The sequence below is a fragment of the Salvelinus alpinus genome, chromosome 14 (genome assembly GCF_045679555.1).
Source record: "Salvelinus alpinus chromosome 14, SLU_Salpinus.1, whole genome shotgun sequence".
Lineage (NCBI taxonomy): Eukaryota > Metazoa > Chordata > Actinopteri > Salmoniformes > Salmonidae > Salvelinus > Salvelinus alpinus.
In genome coordinates this window covers 2,564,009-2,581,587 of record NC_092099.1, presented here as the reverse complement: position 1 = coordinate 2,581,587, position 17,579 = coordinate 2,564,009, and the positions used below count along the sequence as shown (strand labels likewise).

At 44.0% G+C, this 17,579-nt stretch overlaps 2 protein-coding genes across 7 annotated transcripts in view; both read left to right on the top strand.

Annotated features, from left to right (window-relative positions):
- The window catches only part of LOC139538301 (collagen alpha-3(VI) chain-like), a 102,047-nt gene that overhangs the window by 53,658 nt on the left and 30,810 nt on the right, over positions 1 to 17,579 (top strand). For all 5 annotated transcript variants that reach the window (XM_071340166.1, XM_071340165.1, XM_071340164.1 and 2 more), the window contains one exon: positions 15,164 to 15,775. In XM_071340166.1, the coding sequence (XP_071196267.1) occupies positions 15,164 to 15,775 (612 nt within the window). The remainder of the gene's footprint in view (positions 1 to 15,163; positions 15,776 to 17,579) is intronic.
- LOC139538302 (collagen alpha-3(VI) chain-like) lies at positions 5 to 12,052 on the top strand. 2 transcript variants are annotated; one of them, XM_071340168.1, is made up of 13 exons: positions 5 to 621; positions 758 to 3,164; positions 3,301 to 3,897; positions 4,005 to 4,616; positions 4,918 to 5,517; positions 5,654 to 6,250; positions 6,358 to 6,969; positions 7,271 to 7,870; positions 8,007 to 8,603; positions 8,711 to 9,322; positions 9,624 to 10,223; positions 10,360 to 10,938; positions 11,247 to 12,052. In XM_071340168.1, the coding sequence occupies exons 2-13, from the start codon at positions 2,642 to 2,644 to the stop codon at positions 11,861 to 11,863; spliced, it is 7,146 nt and encodes a 2,381-aa protein (XP_071196269.1). In that variant the 5' UTR covers positions 5 to 621; positions 758 to 2,641; the 3' UTR covers positions 11,864 to 12,052. The 2 variants fall into 2 exon arrangements, with proteins under 2 accessions (XP_071196269.1, XP_071196270.1); XM_071340169.1 differs by having other exon boundaries at positions 5 to 3,164.

Genomic DNA, 17,579 nt, shown 5'->3' with positions numbered 1-17,579 from the left:
CTGAACCTTCACATTCCCTAGTTGAGAGTCAGGCTCCCAGGAGGGATGTTGTGTTCTTGCTGGATGGATCTGATGGCACTAGGAGTGGATTCCCAGCCATGCGTGACTTTGTTCAAAGAGTGGTGGAGACACTCAGTGTGGATGAGAACAAAGATCGCGTTGCGGTGGTCCAGTACAGTAGAGATCCAGCCGCCCAATTCTATCTGAACACATACACAACAAAGGGAGAGATTCTCAACACTGTAAGAGGTCTGAGACACAAAGGCGGGAGACCTCTCAACACTGGAGCAGCTCTCCAGTATGTGAGGGACAATGTCTTTACTGCCTCCTCCGGAAGCAGACGCTTGGAAGGCGTTCCACAGCTACTGATTCTGTTGAGTGGTGGAAGGTCCGTTGACAATGTTGACACGCCAGCCTCTGCTCTGAAGGAGCTTGGGGTTTTGGTCTTTGGAATTGGAACAAGGAGCTCTGATAGCAGAGAATTGCAGAGGATATCACATGATCCCAGTTACGCTCTGTCTGTCTCAGACTTTACTGACCTTCCGAGCATCCAGCAGCAACTTCTGTCCTCGGTGGAGGCAGTGGTTATTGATGTTACTCCAGAATCACCAACAGTTTTAGGTATGTGTTATCACTGTGAATGAAGAGTCAGGATGTGTTAGCAAAATGGCCGCTGAGTCTTAGAAACGACTATATCATTTGGCCAAAAACACCACATTTGATCAGTTTGATTGACATAATCTATTTATTTTCTCAGTTGATCATGACACCGCCAGAAAGGATGTGGTATTCCTTCTGGATGGTTCTGATGGCACAAGGAATGGATTCCCAGCAATGCGTGATTTTGTTCAGAGAGTAGTAGAGAAACTCAATGTGGGAGGAGACAAAGACCGCGTTTCTGTGGTCCAGTACGGTAGAGATCAAGAAGTGAATTTCTATCTGAACACATACACCACAAAGGGTGACATTCTTGACATCATCAGAGGTCTGAGGCACAGAGGAGGTAGACCCCTCAACACTGGGGCAGCCCTCCAGTATGTAAGGGACAACGTCTTTACTGCCTCCTCGGGAAGCAGAAGCCAAGAGGGTGTCCCTCAGATGCTGATACTGCTGAGTGGCGGGAGGTCCAATGATAATGTTGATATACCAGTTTCTGCCCTGAAAGAGAGTGGGGTCTTGATCTTTGCCATTGGAAACAGAAATTCTAGCAAAGAGGTTCAAAGGATTGCCTCTGACCCCAGTTATTCCCAGTCTGTTTCTGAATTCTCTGATCTCCCCAGCGTCCAGGATAAGTTTCTCTCCTCACTCATTACTGTACACGTTGGCGCCACACCCATTTCCCCAACAGTCATAGGTAAGACCGGATGCATTATCTAGGAAAACTAAAGCAACAAACACATATTTCAGCTTTTTATTTATTTATTTATTTTACCGTTATTTTACCAGGTAAGTTGACTGAGAACACGTTCTCATTTGCAGCAACGACCTGGGGAATAGTTACAGGGGAGAGGAGGGGGATGAAAGAGCCAATTGTAAACTGGGGATTATTAGGTGACCGTGATGGTTGAGGGCCAGATTGGGAATTTAGCCAGGACACTTTGATGAAGCAATGTTGACATACATTTTCTGTTTTGTTTCTGATACTCTTAGTGGACCTAAGCATCGCCAGAAAGGATATAGTATTCTTGCTGGATGGTTCTGATGGCACTAGGAATGGCTTCCCAGAAATGCGTGACTTTGTTCAAAGAGTAGTGGAGAAACTCACTGTAGGGGAGAACAGAGATCGAGTCTCTGTGGTACAGTATAGCAGAGAACCAGAGGCCCACTTCTATCTGAACACTTACACAAGAAAACAAGAGGTTGTTGACACCGTAAGAGGGCTGAAGCACAGAGGAGGGAGACCCCTCAACACTGGAGCAGCTCTCCAGTATGTCATGGACTACGTCTTTACTGCCTCCTCTGGAAGTAGGCGCCTTGAAAGTGTTCCACAGATTCTGATACTGCTAAATGGTGGAAGGTCCTTTGACAATGTAGATAAACCAGCTTCTGCTCTCAAGGAGCTTGGAGTCTTGGTGTTTGGAATTGGAACAAGGAGCTCTGATAGCAGAGAATTACAGAAGATATCCTATGACCCCAGTTATGCTCTCTCCGTGTCTGAATTTACTGACCTCCCCAACATCCAACAGCAGCTTCTTTCTGCCATGAACACTGCCATTATACAGGACACAACCATGACACCAACGCTAATACCAACAATAGTAGGTAAGAAAAATATGGTTTTGATCTGTTCCAATTCCTCTTTTACATTAGGATAGAGTAGTTGATAGCTTAGAACACTTGTGTAGATTCCCCTGAGGCCTTTCATGTGGTTTCATTTCATACCTCTGTACCAATGTTCCCTATGATATAACTCAGGCCAATGCACAAATTGTCACTTTCTTTGAATAGTTGTTTGTGATCAGTGAAAGGGATGACTTTCATGTGACAGAAGCAGCTTTGTCCTGTTTTCCCTTACCTATGCCACATGTAATATGACTCTTTATCTGAACCTTCACATTCCCTAGTTGAGAGTCAGGCTCCCAGGAGGGATGTTGTGTTCTTGCTGGATGGATCTGATGGCACTAGGAGTGGATTCCCAGCCATGCGTGACTTTGTTCAAAGAGTGGTGGAGACACTCAGTGTGGATGAGAACAAAGATCGCGTTGCGGTGGTCCAGTACAGTAGAGATCCAGCCGCCCAATTCTACCTGAACACATACACAACAAAGGGAGAGATTCTCAACACTGTAAGAGGTCTGAGACACAAAGGCGGGAGACCTCTCAACACTGGAGCAGCTCTCCAGTATGTGAGGGACAATGTCTTTACTGCCTCCTCCGGAAGCAGACGCTTGGAAGGCGTTCCACAGCTACTGATTCTGTTGAGTGGTGGAAGGTCCGTTGACAATGTTGACACGCCAGCCTCGGCTCTGAAGGAGCTTGGGGTCTTGGTCTTTGGAATTGGAACAAGGAGCTCTGATAGCAGAGAATTGCAGAGGATATCACATGATCCCAGTTACGCTCTGTCTGTCTCAGACTTTACTGACCTTCCGAGCATCCAGCAGCAACTTCTGTCCTCGGTGGAGGCAGTGGTTATTGATGTTACTCCAGAATCACCAACAGTTTTAGGTATGTGTTATCACTGTGAATGAAGAGTCAGGATGTGTTAGCAAAATGGCCGCTGAGTCTTAGAAACGACTATATCATTTGGCTAAAAACACCACATTTGATCAGTTTGATTGACATCATCTATTTATTTTCTCAGTTGATCATGACACCGCCAGAAAGGATGTGGTATTCCTTCTGGATGGTTCTGATGGCACAAGGAATGGATTCCCAGCAATGCGTGATTTTGTTCAGAGAGTAGTAGAGAAACTCAATGTGGGAGGAGACAAAGACCGCGTTTCTGTGGTCCAGTACGGTAGAGATCAAGAAGTGAATTTCTATCTGAACACTTACACCACAAAGGGCGACATTCTTGACATCGTCAGAGGTCTGAGGCACAGAGGAGGTAGACCCCTCAACACTGGGGCAGCCCTCCAGTATGTAAGGGACAACGTCTTTACTGCCTCCTCGGGAAGCAGAAGCCAAGAGGGTGTCCCTCAGATGCTGATACTGCTGAGTGGCGGGAGGTCCAATGATAATGTTGACATACCAGTTTCTGCCCTGAAAGAGAGTGGGGTCTTGATCTTTGCCATTGGAAACAGAAATTCTAGCAAAGAGGTTCAAAGGATTGCCTCTAACCCCAGTTATTCCCAGTCTGTTTCTGAATTCTCTGATCTCCCCAGCGTCCAGGATAAGTTTTTCTCCTCACTCATTACTGTACACGTTGGCGCCACACCCATTTCCCCAACAGTCATAGGTAAGACCGGATGCATTATCTAGGAAAACTAAAGCAACAAACACATATTTCAGGTTTGATGAAGCAATGTTGACATACATTTTCTGTTTTGTTTCTGATACTCTTAGTGGACCTAAGCATCGCCAGAAAGGATGTAGTATTCTTGCTGGATGGTTCTGATGGCACTAGGAATGGCTTCCCAGACATGCGTGACTTTGTTCAAAGAGTAGTGGAGAAACTCACTGTAGGGGAGAACAGAGATCGAGTCTCTGTGGTACAGTATAGCAGAGAACCAGAGGCCCACTTCTATCTGAACACTTACACAAGAAAACAAGAGGTTGTTGACACCGTAAGAGGGCTGAAGCACAAAGGAGGGAGACCCCTCAACACTGGAGCAGCTCTCCAGTATGTCAGGGACTACGTCTTTACTGCCTCCTCTGGAAGTAGGCGCCTTGAAAGTGTTCCACAGATTCTGATACTGCTAAATGGTGGAAGGTCCTTTGACAATGTAGATAAACCAGCTTCTGCTCTCAAGGAGCTTGGTGTCTTGGTGTTTGGAATTGGAACAAGGAGCTCTGATAGCAGAGAATTACAGAAGATATCCTATGACCCCAGTTATGCTCTCTCCGTGTCTGAATTTACTGACCTCCCCAACATCCAACAGCAGCTTCTTTCTGCCATGAACACTGCCATTATACAGGACACAACCATGACACCAACACTAATACCAACAATAGTAGGTAAGAAAAATATGGTTTGTTCTGTTCCAGTTCATCTTTTACATTAGGATAGAGTAGTTGATAGCTTAGAACACTTGTGTAGATTCCCCTGAGGCCTTTCATGTGGTTTCATTTCATACCTCTGTACCAATGTTCCCTATGATATAACTCAGGCCAATGCACAAATTGTCACTTTCTTTGAATAGTTGTTTGTGATAAGTGAAAGGGATGACTTTCATGTGACAGAAGCAGCTTTGTCCTGTTTTCCCTTACCTATGCCACATGTAATATGACTCTTTATCTGAACCTTCACATTCCCTAGTTGAGAGTCAGGCTCCCAGGAGGGATGTTGTGTTCTTGCTGGATGGATCTGATGGCACTAGGAGTGGATTCCCAGCCATGCGTGACTTTGTTCAAAGAGTGGTGGAGACACACAGTGTGGGTGAGAACAAAGATCGCGTTGCGGTGGTCCAGTACAGTAGAGATCCAGCCGCCCAATTCTACCTGAACACATACACAACAAAGGGAGAGATTCTCAACACTGTAAGAGGTCTGAGACACAAAGGCGGGAGACCTCTCAACACTGGAGCAGCTCTCCAGTATGTGAGGGACAATGTCTTTACTGCCTCCTCCGGAAGCAGACGCTTGGAAGGCGTTCCACAGCTACTGATTCTGTTGAGTGGTGGAAGGTCCGTTGACAATGTTGACACGCCAGCCTCGGCTCTGAAGGAGCTTGGGGTCTTGGTCTTTGGAATTGGAACAAGGAGCTCTGATAGCAGAGAATTGCAGAGGATATCACATGATCCCAGTTACGCTCTGTCTGTCTCAGACTTTACTGACCTTCCGAGCATCCAGCAGCAACTTCTGTCCTCGGTGGAGGCAGTGGTTATTGATGTTACTCCAGAATCACCAACAGTTTTAGGTATGTGTTATCACTGTGAATGAAGAGTCAGGATGTGTTAGCAAAATGGCCGCTGAGTCTTAGAAACGACTATATCATTTGGCTAAAAACACCACATTTGATCAGTTTGATTGACATCATCTATTTATTTTCTCAGTTGATCATGACACCGCCAGAAAGGATGTGGTATTCCTTCTGGATGGTTCTGATGGCACAAGGAATGGATTCCCAGCAATGCGTGATTTTGTTCAGAGAGTAGTAGAGAAACTCAATGTGGGAGGAGACAAAGACCGCGTTTCTGTGGTCCAGTACGGTAGAGATCAAGAAGTGAATTTCTATCTGAACACTTACACCACAAAGGGCGACATTCTTGACATCGTCAGAGGTCTGAGGCACAGAGGAGGTAGACCCCTCAACACTGGGGCAGCCCTCCAGTATGTAAGGGACAACGTCTTTACTGCCTCCTCGGGAAGCAGAAGCCAAGAGGGTGTCCCTCAGATGCTGATACTGCTGAGTGGCGGGAGGTCCAATGATAATGTTGACATACCAGTTTCTGCCCTGAAAGAGAGTGGGGTCTTGATCTTTGCCATTGGAAACAGAAATTCTAGCAAAGAGGTTCAAAGGATTGCCTCTGACCCCAGTTATTCCCAGTCTGTTTCTGAATTCTCTGATCTCCCCAGCGTCCAGGATAAGTTTTTCTCCTCACTCATTACTGTACACGTTGGCGCCACACCCATTTCCCCAACAGTCATAGGTAAGACCGGATGCATTATCTAGGAAAACTAAAGCAACAAACACATATTTCAGGTTTGATGAAGCAATGTTGACATACATTTTCTGTTTTGTTTCTGATACTCTTAGTGGACCTAAGCATCGCCAGAAAGGATGTAGTATTCTTGCTGGATGGTTCTGATGGCACTAGGAATGGCTTCCCAGAAATGCGTGACTTTGTTCAAAGAGTAGTGGAGAAACTCACTGTAGGGGAGAACAGAGATCGAGTCTCTGTGGTACAGTATAGCAGAGAACCAGAGGCCCACTTCTATCTGAACACTTACACAAGAAAACAAGAGGTTGTTGACACCGTAAGAGGGCTGAAGCACAAAGGAGGGAGACCCCTCAACACTGGAGCAGCTCTCCAGTATGTCAGGGACTACGTCTTTACTGCCTCCTCTGGAAGTAGGCGCCTTGAAAGTGTTCCACAGATTCTGATACTGCTAAATGGTGGAAGGTCCTTTGACAATGTAGATAAACCAGCTTCTGCTCTCAAGGAGCTTGGTGTCTTGGTGTTTGGAATTGGAACAAGGAGCTCTGATAGCAGAGAATTACAGAAGATATCCTATGACCCCAGTTATGCTCTCTCCGTGTCTGAATTTACTGACCTCCCCAACATCCAACAGCAGCTTCTTTCTGCCATGAACACTGCCATTATACAGGACACAACCATGACACCAACACTAATACCAACAATAGTAGGTAAGAAAAATATGGTTTGTTCTGTTCCAGTTCATCTTTTACATTAGGATAGAGTAGTTGATAGCTTAGAACACTTGTGTAGATTCCCCTGAGGCCTTTCATGTGGTTTCATTTCATACCTCTGTACCAATGTTCCCTATGATATAACTCAGGCCAATGCACAAATTGTCACTTTCTTTGAATAGTTGTTTGTGATAAGTGAAAGGGATGACTTTCATGTGACAGAAGCAGCTTTGTCCTGTTTTCCCTTACCTATGCCACATGTAATATGACTCTTTATCTGAACCTTCACATTCCCTAGTTGAGAGTCAGGCTCCCAGGAGGGATGTTGTGTTCTTGCTGGATGGATCTGATGGCACTAGGAGTGGATTCCCAGCCATGCGTGACTTTGTTCAAAGAGTGGTGGAGACACTCAGTGTGGATGAGAACAAAGATCGCGTTGCGGTGGTCCAGTACAGTAGAGATCCAGCCGCCCAATTCTACCTGAACACATACACAACAAAGGGAGAGATTCTCAACACTGTAAGAGGTCTGAGACACAAAGGCGGGAGACCTCTCAACACTGGAGCAGCTCTCCAGTATGTGAGGGACAATGTCTTTACTGCCTCCTCCGGAAGCAGACGCTTGGAAGGCGTTCCACAGCTACTGATTCTGTTGAGTGGTGGAAGGTCCGTTGACAATGTTGACACGCCAGCCTCGGCTCTGAAGGAGCTTGGGGTCTTGGTCTTTGGAATTGGAACAAGGAGCTCTGATAGCAGAGAATTGCAGAGGATATCACATGATCCCAGTTACGCTCTGTCTGTCTCAGACTTTACTGACCTTCCGAGCATCCAGCAGCAACTTCTGTCCTCGGTGGAGGCAGTGGTTATTGATGTTACTCCAGAATCACCAACAGTTTTAGGTATGTGTTATCACTGTGAATGAAGAGTCAGGATGTGTTAGCAAAATGGCCGCTGAGTCTTAGAAACGACTATATCATTTGGCTAAAAACACCACATTTGATCAGTTTGATTGACATCATCTATTTATTTTCTCAGTTGATCATGACACCGCCAGAAAGGATGTGGTATTCCTTCTGGATGGTTCTGATGGCACAAGGAATGGATTCCCAGCAATGCGTGATTTTGTTCAGAGAGTAGTAGAGAAACTCAATGTGGGAGGAGACAAAGACCGCGTTTCTGTGGTCCAGTACGGTAGAGATCAAGAAGTGAATTTCTATCTGAACACTTACACCACAAAGGGCGACATTCTTGACATCGTCAGAGGTCTGAGGCACAGAGGAGGTAGACCCCTCAACACTGGGGCAGCCCTCCAGTATGTAAGGGACAACGTCTTTACTGCCTCCTCGGGAAGCAGAAGCCAAGAGGGTGTCCCTCAGATGCTGATACTGCTGAGTGGCGGGAGGTCCAATGATAATGTTGACATACCAGTTTCTGCCCTGAAAGAGAGTGGGGTCTTGATCTTTGCCATTGGAAACAGAAATTCTAGCAAAGAGGTTCAAAGGATTGCCTCTAACCCCAGTTATTCCCAGTCTGTTTCTGAATTCTCTGATCTCCCCAGCGTCCAGGATAAGTTTTTCTCCTCACTCATTACTGTACACGTTGGCGCCACACCCATTTCCCCAACAGTCATAGGTAAGACCGGATGCATTATCTAGGAAAACTAAAGCAACAAGCACATATTTCAGGTTTGATGAAGCAATGTTGACATACATTTTCTGTTTTGTTTCTGATACTCTTAGTGGACCTAAGCATCGCCAGAAAGGATGTAGTATTCTTGCTGGATGGTTCTGATGGCACTAGGAATGGCTTCCCAGAAATGCGTGACTTTGTTCAAAGAGTAGTGGAGAAACTCACTGTAGGGGAGAACAGAGATCGAGTCTCTGTGGTACAGTATAGCAGAGAACCAGAGGCCCACTTCTATCTGAACACTTACACAAGAAAACAAGAGGTTGTTGACACCGTAAGAGGGCTGAAGCACAAAGGAGGGAGACCCCTCAACACTGGAGCAGCTCTCCAGTATGTCAGGGACTACGTCTTTACTGCCTCCTCTGGAAGTAGGCGCCTTGAAAGTGTTCCACAGATTCTGATACTGCTAAATGGTGGAAGGTCCTTTGACAATGTAGATAAACCAGCTTCTGCTCTCAAGGAGCTTGGTGTCTTGGTGTTTGGAATTGGAACAAGGAGCTCTGATAGCAGAGAATTACAGAAGATATCCTATGACCCCAGTTATGCTCTCTCCGTGTCTGAATTTACTGACCTCCCCAACATCCAACAGCAGCTTCTTTCTGCCATGAACACTGCCATTATACAGGACACAACCATGACACCAACACTAATACCAACAATAGTAGGTAAGAAAAATATGGTTTGTTCTGTTCCAGTTCATCTTTTACATTAGGATAGAGTAGTTGATAGCTTAGAACACTTGTGTAGATTCCCCTGAGGCCTTTCATGTGGTTTCATTTCATACCTCTGTACCAATGTTCCCTATGATATAACTCAGGCCAATGCACAAATTGTCACTTTCTTTGAATAGTTGTTTGTGATAAGTGAAAGGGATGACTTTCATGTGACAGAAGCAGCTTTGTCCTGTTTTCCCTTACCTATGCCACATGTAATATGACTCTTTATCTGAACCTTCACATTCCCTAGTTGAGAGTCAGGCTCCCAGGAGGGATGTTGTGTTCTTGCTGGATGGATCTGATGGCACTAGGAGTGGATTCCCAGCCATGCGTGACTTTGTTCAAAGAGTGGTGGAAACACTCAGTGTGGATGAGAACAAAGATCGCGTTGCGGTGGTCCAGTACAGTAGAGATCCAGCCACCCAATTCTACCTGAAAACATACACAACAAAGGGAGAGATTCTCAACACTGTAAGAGGTCTGAGACACAAAGGCGGGAGACCTCTCAACACTGGAGCAGCTCTCCAGTACGTGAGGGACAATGTCTTTACTGCCTCCTCCGGAAGCAGACGCTTGGAAGGCGTTCCACAGCTACTGATTCTGTTGAGTGGTGGAAGGTCCGTTGACAATGTTGACACGCCAGCCTCGGCTCTGAAGGAGCTTGGGGTCTTGGTCTTTGGAATTGGAACAAGGAGCTCTGATAGCAGAGAATTGCAGAGGATATCACATGATCCCAGTTACGCTCTGTCTGTCTCAGACTTTACTGACCTTCCGAGCATCCAGCAGCAACTTCTGTCCTCGGTGGAGGCAGTGGTTATTGATGTTACTCCAGAATCACCAACAGTTTTAGGTATGTGTTATCACTTTGAATGAAGAGTCAGGATGTGTTAGCAAAATGGCCGCTGAGTCTTAGAAACAACTATATAATTTGGCCAAAAACACCACATTTGATCAGTTTGATTGACATCATCTATTTATTTTCTCAGTTGATCATGACACCGCCAGAAAGGATGTGGTATTCCTTCTGGATGGTTCTGATGGCACAAGGAATGGATTCCCAGCAATGCGTGATTTTGTTCAGAAAGTAGTAGAGAAACTCAATGTGGGAGGAGACAAAGACCGCGTTTCTGTGGTCCAGTACGGTAGAGATCAAGAAGTTCATTTCTATCTGAACACATACTCCACGAAGGGCGACATTCTTGACATCGTCAGAGGTCTGAGGCACAGAGGAGGTAGACCCCTCAACACTGGGGCAGCCTTCCAGTACATAAAGGACAACGTCCTTACCGCTTCTTCTGGAAGCAGGCGGCATGAGGGTGTCCCTCAGTTGTTGATACTGTTGAGTGGTGGGAAATCCAATGATAATGTTGATACACCGGCCTCTGCTCTGAAAAAAATAGGAGTTGTGATATTCAGTGTTGGATCTCGAGCCTCAGACATTAATGAGTTACAACGCATTTCCTTTGATCAAAGTTATGCTCTTTCAGTGTCTGAGTTCAGTGATCTTCCAAACATCCAAGAGCAGCTACTCACAAGGGTTGAAACTTTCAATATTAGCCTTATGGGTAAGATCCATTAAATAAATGAACATGAAGCCAAATTCATAGTTGCAATTTTAATATTTCTGGAAAATATACCAAATGTCTTTTTCTGATATATGAATCTAGGGAATCTGTTTAAAATGGTCAAAATTCACTTGCTGCATATTTTACATTATTAATACCTTACACTGTTATTCTTTGTTTTTAAAACCTTTAGTTTAAGATCATAATTGCTATTCATACATATTTTATTATCTCACGTGTATCAAGGTTTGTTTCATTAGGCACAAATGTAATCCTTAGAAATAACTTCTTTATTCATGTTTTATTAGGAGAAACTATGATGGGACATAGAGATATTGTATTTCTTCTGGATGGTTCTGATGGCACAAGGAATGGATTCTCAGCAATGCGTGTTTTTGTACTGAAAGTAGTGGAGAATCTCAATGTGGGAGGGAACAAAGACCGCATTTCCGTGGTTCAGTATAGTAGAAATCAAGAGGTACATTTCTATCTGAACACATACACCAAAAAGGAGGACATTCTTGACAGCATAAGACGTCTGAGGCACAAAGGTGGTAGACCCCTCAACACAGGGGCAGCACTCCAGTTCGTTAAAGACAACATCTTTAGAGACACCTCTGGAAGCAGACGTTATGAAGGTGTCCCTCAGATATTGATTTTGCTGAGTGGTGGACAGTCAAATGACGCTGTTAGCCAAGCTGCCTTTGATATGAAAGGTCAAGGAATTCAGAGTGTTGGCATTGCCATCAGACAGGCCGACACTAGAGAAATGCAGTCAATTACGTCCGATTCACAGCTCATCCTTATGGCACGAGACTTTTCAGACCTGTCAGCACTGCATCTGGAGCTTTTATCATCAATTGCTCAAGTTTCCAGTCCTGGTTTGATAGGTAAAACATTTTTTTTGTTCTCTCAGTCTATTTAACCAGTTGATTGCTCTGTGATGTTAAAATCTATTAGATCTACTGGTATAGTCATCTACTCTTTCCTAGCTAGATATTTGCTACATTCTACAAAATAATGTGTTGAAATATTTTAACAGTTTTAGAAGTATTAAAGCTGCTCATTCATTAAAGTGTCATCAATGAAAAATGGGTGACCATGGATTGTTTAATAGCATCCTCACCTCATTTGTCAAATCGTACAACATCTTGATTAACCCTTCTTTCATATTGCTCTCTCATTTATTTTTGCTTCTAAATTTTTCTTTCAAAGATTTTTCTTCAATAATCAGAGTGAATCCTTCCACTTTGCATTCATGCTTATGCTTGGTATTATTACGACCTTTTTTCCTAGAAAACTTTTTCATTCTTCATTTCATTGTTCTCTTCAAATTCTTTCAGCATAGTCTTACTAAGGGTCTCTTCTTTGCAGCAATGGAATTTACTTCAACTCTCTGGAATGCATTTGCTTCAATCAGCTGCAGTTGCTTACCAGAGATATAGTAAATGAATGCGTTATCTTATAAAATCATTATAATAATAAAAAATTCCTTCGTAAGTTATATTTACATTAATTGAATATCTGTTCCCCACCTGAAATAAAGTGCCAAAGAGAGACATTGTATTCCTTCTGGATGGTTCTGATGGCACCAGGAGTGGATTCTCAGCGATGCGTGATTTTGTACAAAAAGTTGTGGACAAACTCAATGTGGAGGAAACCAAAGATCAAGTTTCGGTGGTCCAGTACAGCAGAGATCCAGAGGTCCACTTCTATCTGAACACTTATACAACAAAGAAGGACGTTCTAGACACTGTTAGAAGTCTGAAGCACAAAGGAGGGGCAATTCTCAACACCGGGGCCGCCCTCCAGTACATCAAGGACAATGTTTTCACTGCTTCAGCTGGAAGTAGACGCTTGCTTGCTGTTCCACAGGTGTTAGTCATTTTAAGTGGAGGAAGATCCAGAGACCCAATTAGCAATGCCGCTCATGCTCTGAAACAACAGGGTATCATGGTCATCACCATCGGTTCAAAAGCTACAGACATCGAAGAGCTGCAAACTCTTTCTTTCAATCCTTCTTTGGCATTTACATTTTCAGAATACTTTGATCTTTATAGATTGGAGAATCAGCTTTTATCTTCAATGAGAATCACTACTGTGAAATATTCTGGCATTTTGGGTAAGGGATGTCAGAAACACTTTTCATATAATAACTTATTGAAACTCATGAATCCCATGTGAATAATGTAATTGTTCCGCCGTTGATTGGCATTGTTCTCCAACGTAAGAACAATGAGTCATTTTCTTCTCCTTAGGAAAAGCAGGCTCATAACCGTAAATTGTGTATTTTCTTTTGATGATATCACTTTTCCTAAGAGAAGACAAGATTGTAGAATCTTGGTGGTGTATTTAGAGACTTAATTTGCCACTGTCCTCAACACAGAGGACAATGTGCTCTGTTCGCCTGCAGTGTATAGCATGTGATGGTAAATTCATCTGTGCCCCTTTCTTATTTGCTTGAATTTTTTGCTGCATTTTAAAACAAAATGCTGCGTATTTTAAGATTCGTGCATCACATCTTTTAAAGGGTCAATCTTCGCTTGACTCTCACCACTCCATGCTGGAAATGATTTTTTTCTTCTTCTTTTGTTTCACTGGTTCTTTCTTTGCTATGCCATAATGGTTATAGCATGTCAACCCCCTGTCCCCCTTTAGTACTGATATATCTTGTTCAATCCACATGTACTATTCTCCCTAGTGGAATCGCGGATCGGACGACGTGATATTGTGTTCCTCATCGACGGCTCAGACAGCAGTCGGAGTGGGTTTCCTGCTATGCGAGACTTTGTACGAAGAGTTGTGGAAAACCTTGACGTTGCCGCAGACAGAGACAGGGTAGCAGTGATCCAGTTCAGCAGTGACGCTGTAGTGTACTTCTACTTGAGTTCCTTCTCATCCAAGGACACTGTCATCAGCAAGATACGAACATTAAGACACAAGGGAGGAAGATCGCGCAACACTGAGACAGCTCTACAGTATGTTAAGGATAATGTCTTTAGCACCATCTCGGGAAGCCGACATCTTGAAGGTGTTCCACAAGTACTGATACTGCTCACAGGAGGACCGTCCAGCGATAGTGCTAGGCAGCCGGCCTCGATACTTAAAGATCTTGGCATTTTGAGCTTCAGTATTGGCACAGACTCAGTTGGTCTTCCCACCGCTGCTCATAATTTTGTTTTTCCAATCACTGACTTTGGAGAGCTTCCAGACATCTTATTAGATGTACTGTTCACTTTAAAGCGTACCACTCGTATTGGTAAGTAACCTTATTTTTCTAAGTGTCACTTGTCTATTCTTTTCATAGTGGAAAGACAATTTGGTGACATCCAAAGAACTATGGAATAATCGAAAGTTAGTCAATGAGTTAATTTGAAAATAAAACATGACTAAATGTCTAAATGCTTTTATGAGTCGTTATACAAAACACAGCATATATGTATTGTAATTTCTAGCTCAACCTGAAGAAACCAAGAAGGATGTTGTCTTCTTGTTTGATGGATCTGATGACATTATAAATGAGTTCCCAGTTATACAAGACTTTATACTGAGAGCTGTTGAGAAGCTCAATGTGAATGAGAACAAAGACCGAATTTCTGTGGTACAGTACAGTAAGGATGCAATGGTCAATTTCTATTTCAACACTTATGCATCCAAAAACAAGGTTATACATGCAATCAGAGGCATCACACTTAAAGGAGGGAGACCCCTCAACACTGGAGCAGCTCTTCAGTATGTCAGGAACAATGTCTTTACCGCTTCCTCTGGCAGCAGGCACATGGAGGGTGTTCCACAAATACTCATTTTGATTAGTGGTGGGAAGTCTAGTGATAGTGTTGAACTCTCAGCGATCGCGCTAAAGCGTATTGGTGTGGTCCCTGTCAGTATTGGCCTTAGAAATGCTGACTACAGGGAGATGCAGTCAATCCCAAATTCCCCTAACGAAACATTTTCTGTCCGTAACATGCGGAACCTCCAAAACATCCAGACAGAGCTCTTCTCTGTTTTGTCAAGACTTGTCAAAGCCAGGTATCCCGATCCTACCATATTCATTAGCTCGGGAGGTAAGACACTTAGAAGCAAAGTCCTTCAGCTGAAGTGTTCAATCATTGTTTGCAAAAGGATATTGAACATCGTTGTGAAACATGCTTTTGAAATATATTAGCCTACCTACTACAGAAGGAGCAGTGGTTAATTAAAAATGTATGTTCTCCCTTCCTTTTAGCTGAGTCTCGGGGTCCCAAGAAGGATATCGTCTTCCTTGTTGATGGCTCAGATGGCGTCGGGAGGGAGTTCCCCATCATCCAGGAGTTCATCCGCTCAATCGTGAAGAACCTCAACGTGGGCGAGAACAAGATCAGGATTGGTGTGGTGCAGTATGGCGACTCCCCCAATGCAGATATCTACCTGAACTCCCACACAACCAAGGAAGGGGTTATGAACGCTGTCAATGGACTGAGGCAGCGAGGCGGCCGGGAACGTAACCTGGGTCAGGCAGTGGAGTTTGTCAGTAGTGAAGTGCTGAATGTTCGACGTGGCGGCAGGAAGGGGGAGGGTGTCCCACAGTTCCTGATTGTCGTCTCCGACGGTAGGTCCACAGATGATATTAGTCGACCTGCGACATCACTGAAGAAGTCAGGCGTTTTGCCCTTCAGCATCGGGACCAGAGATGTAAACGCTCAGGAGCTTCAGGTTGTTTCCTATGTTCCCAACTTTGCGTACACTGTGGATGACCTCCCTGGCCTGTACACAGTCCAGGACACGCTGATCTCCACGCTCACAGAGTTGTCCGATGACGACATTGCCAGGCTACGCCCTGTTTTCCCAACTGTGGATGGTAATGCCCTCTCTTGCTATCATTAATGTGTTTTATAGGATTAATGTCTGTATGAATTTCATTCACAATATTTTAGCACATTTTATGGAATATTTGGACAACATTTCACAGTAGTGGCCAGTGGTTGGCTAATTACCTGGTCGCGTATGTGTCAAATTGTAAAAAAAAACATCATGATTGATTGTTGCTCTCAAGGACCCAAGGCAATCTGCCTTATCCCAAGGGTTCTCAGCTATAAGCACCTCTTACCGGTGGGACCATGTGAGCTACAATCCCGACACTCATTTAGAAACGTCAATAATCATCACTTGCGATAGTTTTTAAAACATATGTAACTTATCTTTCATATCAGTGAGAAATAATCTTTAAAATAAAAAACATACACTTACTTTAGCAGGTTTGCACAGATCCATACGGCTGTGTCTCTCCATCCGACGAACTACACTTCCGCTACACTTCCTCCCCATTTAGACTTACACACAGGTGTTTGAGCATGCTAGATAACTAATTAGCACAGGTGGTGGCCTCTGTCTTCCATCTGTCTTCCGTAAACAAACGCTGTAACATGGCAGTGTGGGAACACTAAACCTATAAAAGTGTGATTTAGTATTTTGTTTTTTGAAGACTATTTCTCGATGATATGAAAGATATGTTCCTTATGCTTCCGAAACTGTACTGCAAGCAATGCGGTCAGAAGATGTCTTCATGAATAGTCGCTAAAGGATGTTAGCTTCTATGAATAGGCTAGATGGGATTGTACATAATCATTTACATTTACATATTTACATTTTAGTCATTTAGCAGACGCTCTTATCCAGAGCGACTTACAGTAGAGTGCATACATTTTATTACATTTTTACATACTGAGACAAGGATATCCCTACCGTCCAAACCCTCCCTACCGGCCAAACCCTTCCTAACCCGGACGACGCTATGCCAATTGTGCGTCGCCCCACGGATCTCCCGGTTGCGGCCGGCTGCGACAGAGCCTGGGCGCGAACCCAGCCCAGCCTGGGCGCGAACCCAGAGACTCTGGTGGCGCAGCTAGCACTGCGATGCAGTGCCCTAGACCAACTTATATGCCAAGTTTTCAAACTTTCTTGAGAAGAGGCCTATTTAAAACCTCATGAGTAAACATATCACTGTAAAGTCCACAGGTGTTCTATTCGGGTTGTATTCAGTGCGTGTGACCAATACAATTTGATTTGATTTGACTGAATTAGTGCCCAATTTCGGGGACTAAGCTGTATATAAAAAAAATATATATATATACAGTGGGGAGAACAAGTATTTGATACACTGCCGATTTTGCAGGTTTTCCTACTTACAAAGCATGTAGAGGTCTGTCATTTTTATCATAGGTACACTTCAACTGTGAGAGACGGAATCTAAAACAAAAATCCAGAAAATCACATTGTATGATTTTTAAGTAATTAATTTGCATTTTATTGCATGACATAAGTATTTGATCACCTACCAACCAGTAAGAATTCCGGCTCTCACAGACCTGTTAGTTTTTCTTTAAGAAGCCCTCCTGTTCTCCACTCATTACCTGTATTAACTGCACCTGTTTGAACTCGTTACCTGTATAAAAGACACCTGTCCACACACTCAATCAAACAGACTCCAACCTCTCCACAATGGCCAAGACCAGAGAGCTGTGTAAGGACATCAGGGATAAATTGTAGACCTGTACAAGGCTGGGATGGGCTACAGGACAATAGCCAAGCAGCTTGGTGAGAAGGCAACAACTGTTGGCACAATTATTAGAAAATGGAAGAAGTTCAAGATGACGGTCAATCAC

Bases quoted from the DNA above. Each gene is read 5' to 3' on its own strand.
- LOC139538302 (XM_071340168.1), top strand. From the start codon at position 2,642: ATGCGTGACTTTGTTCAAAGAGTGGTGGAGACACTCAGTGTGGATGAG. The intron at 9,323-9,623 runs GTAAGAAAAATA...CACATTCCCTAG, and splicing joins ACTAATACCAACAATAGTAG to TTGAGAGTCAGGCTCCCAGG. The intron at 10,224-10,359 runs GTATGTGTTATC...TTATTTTCTCAG, and splicing joins AGAATCACCAACAGTTTTAG to TTGATCATGACACCGCCAGA.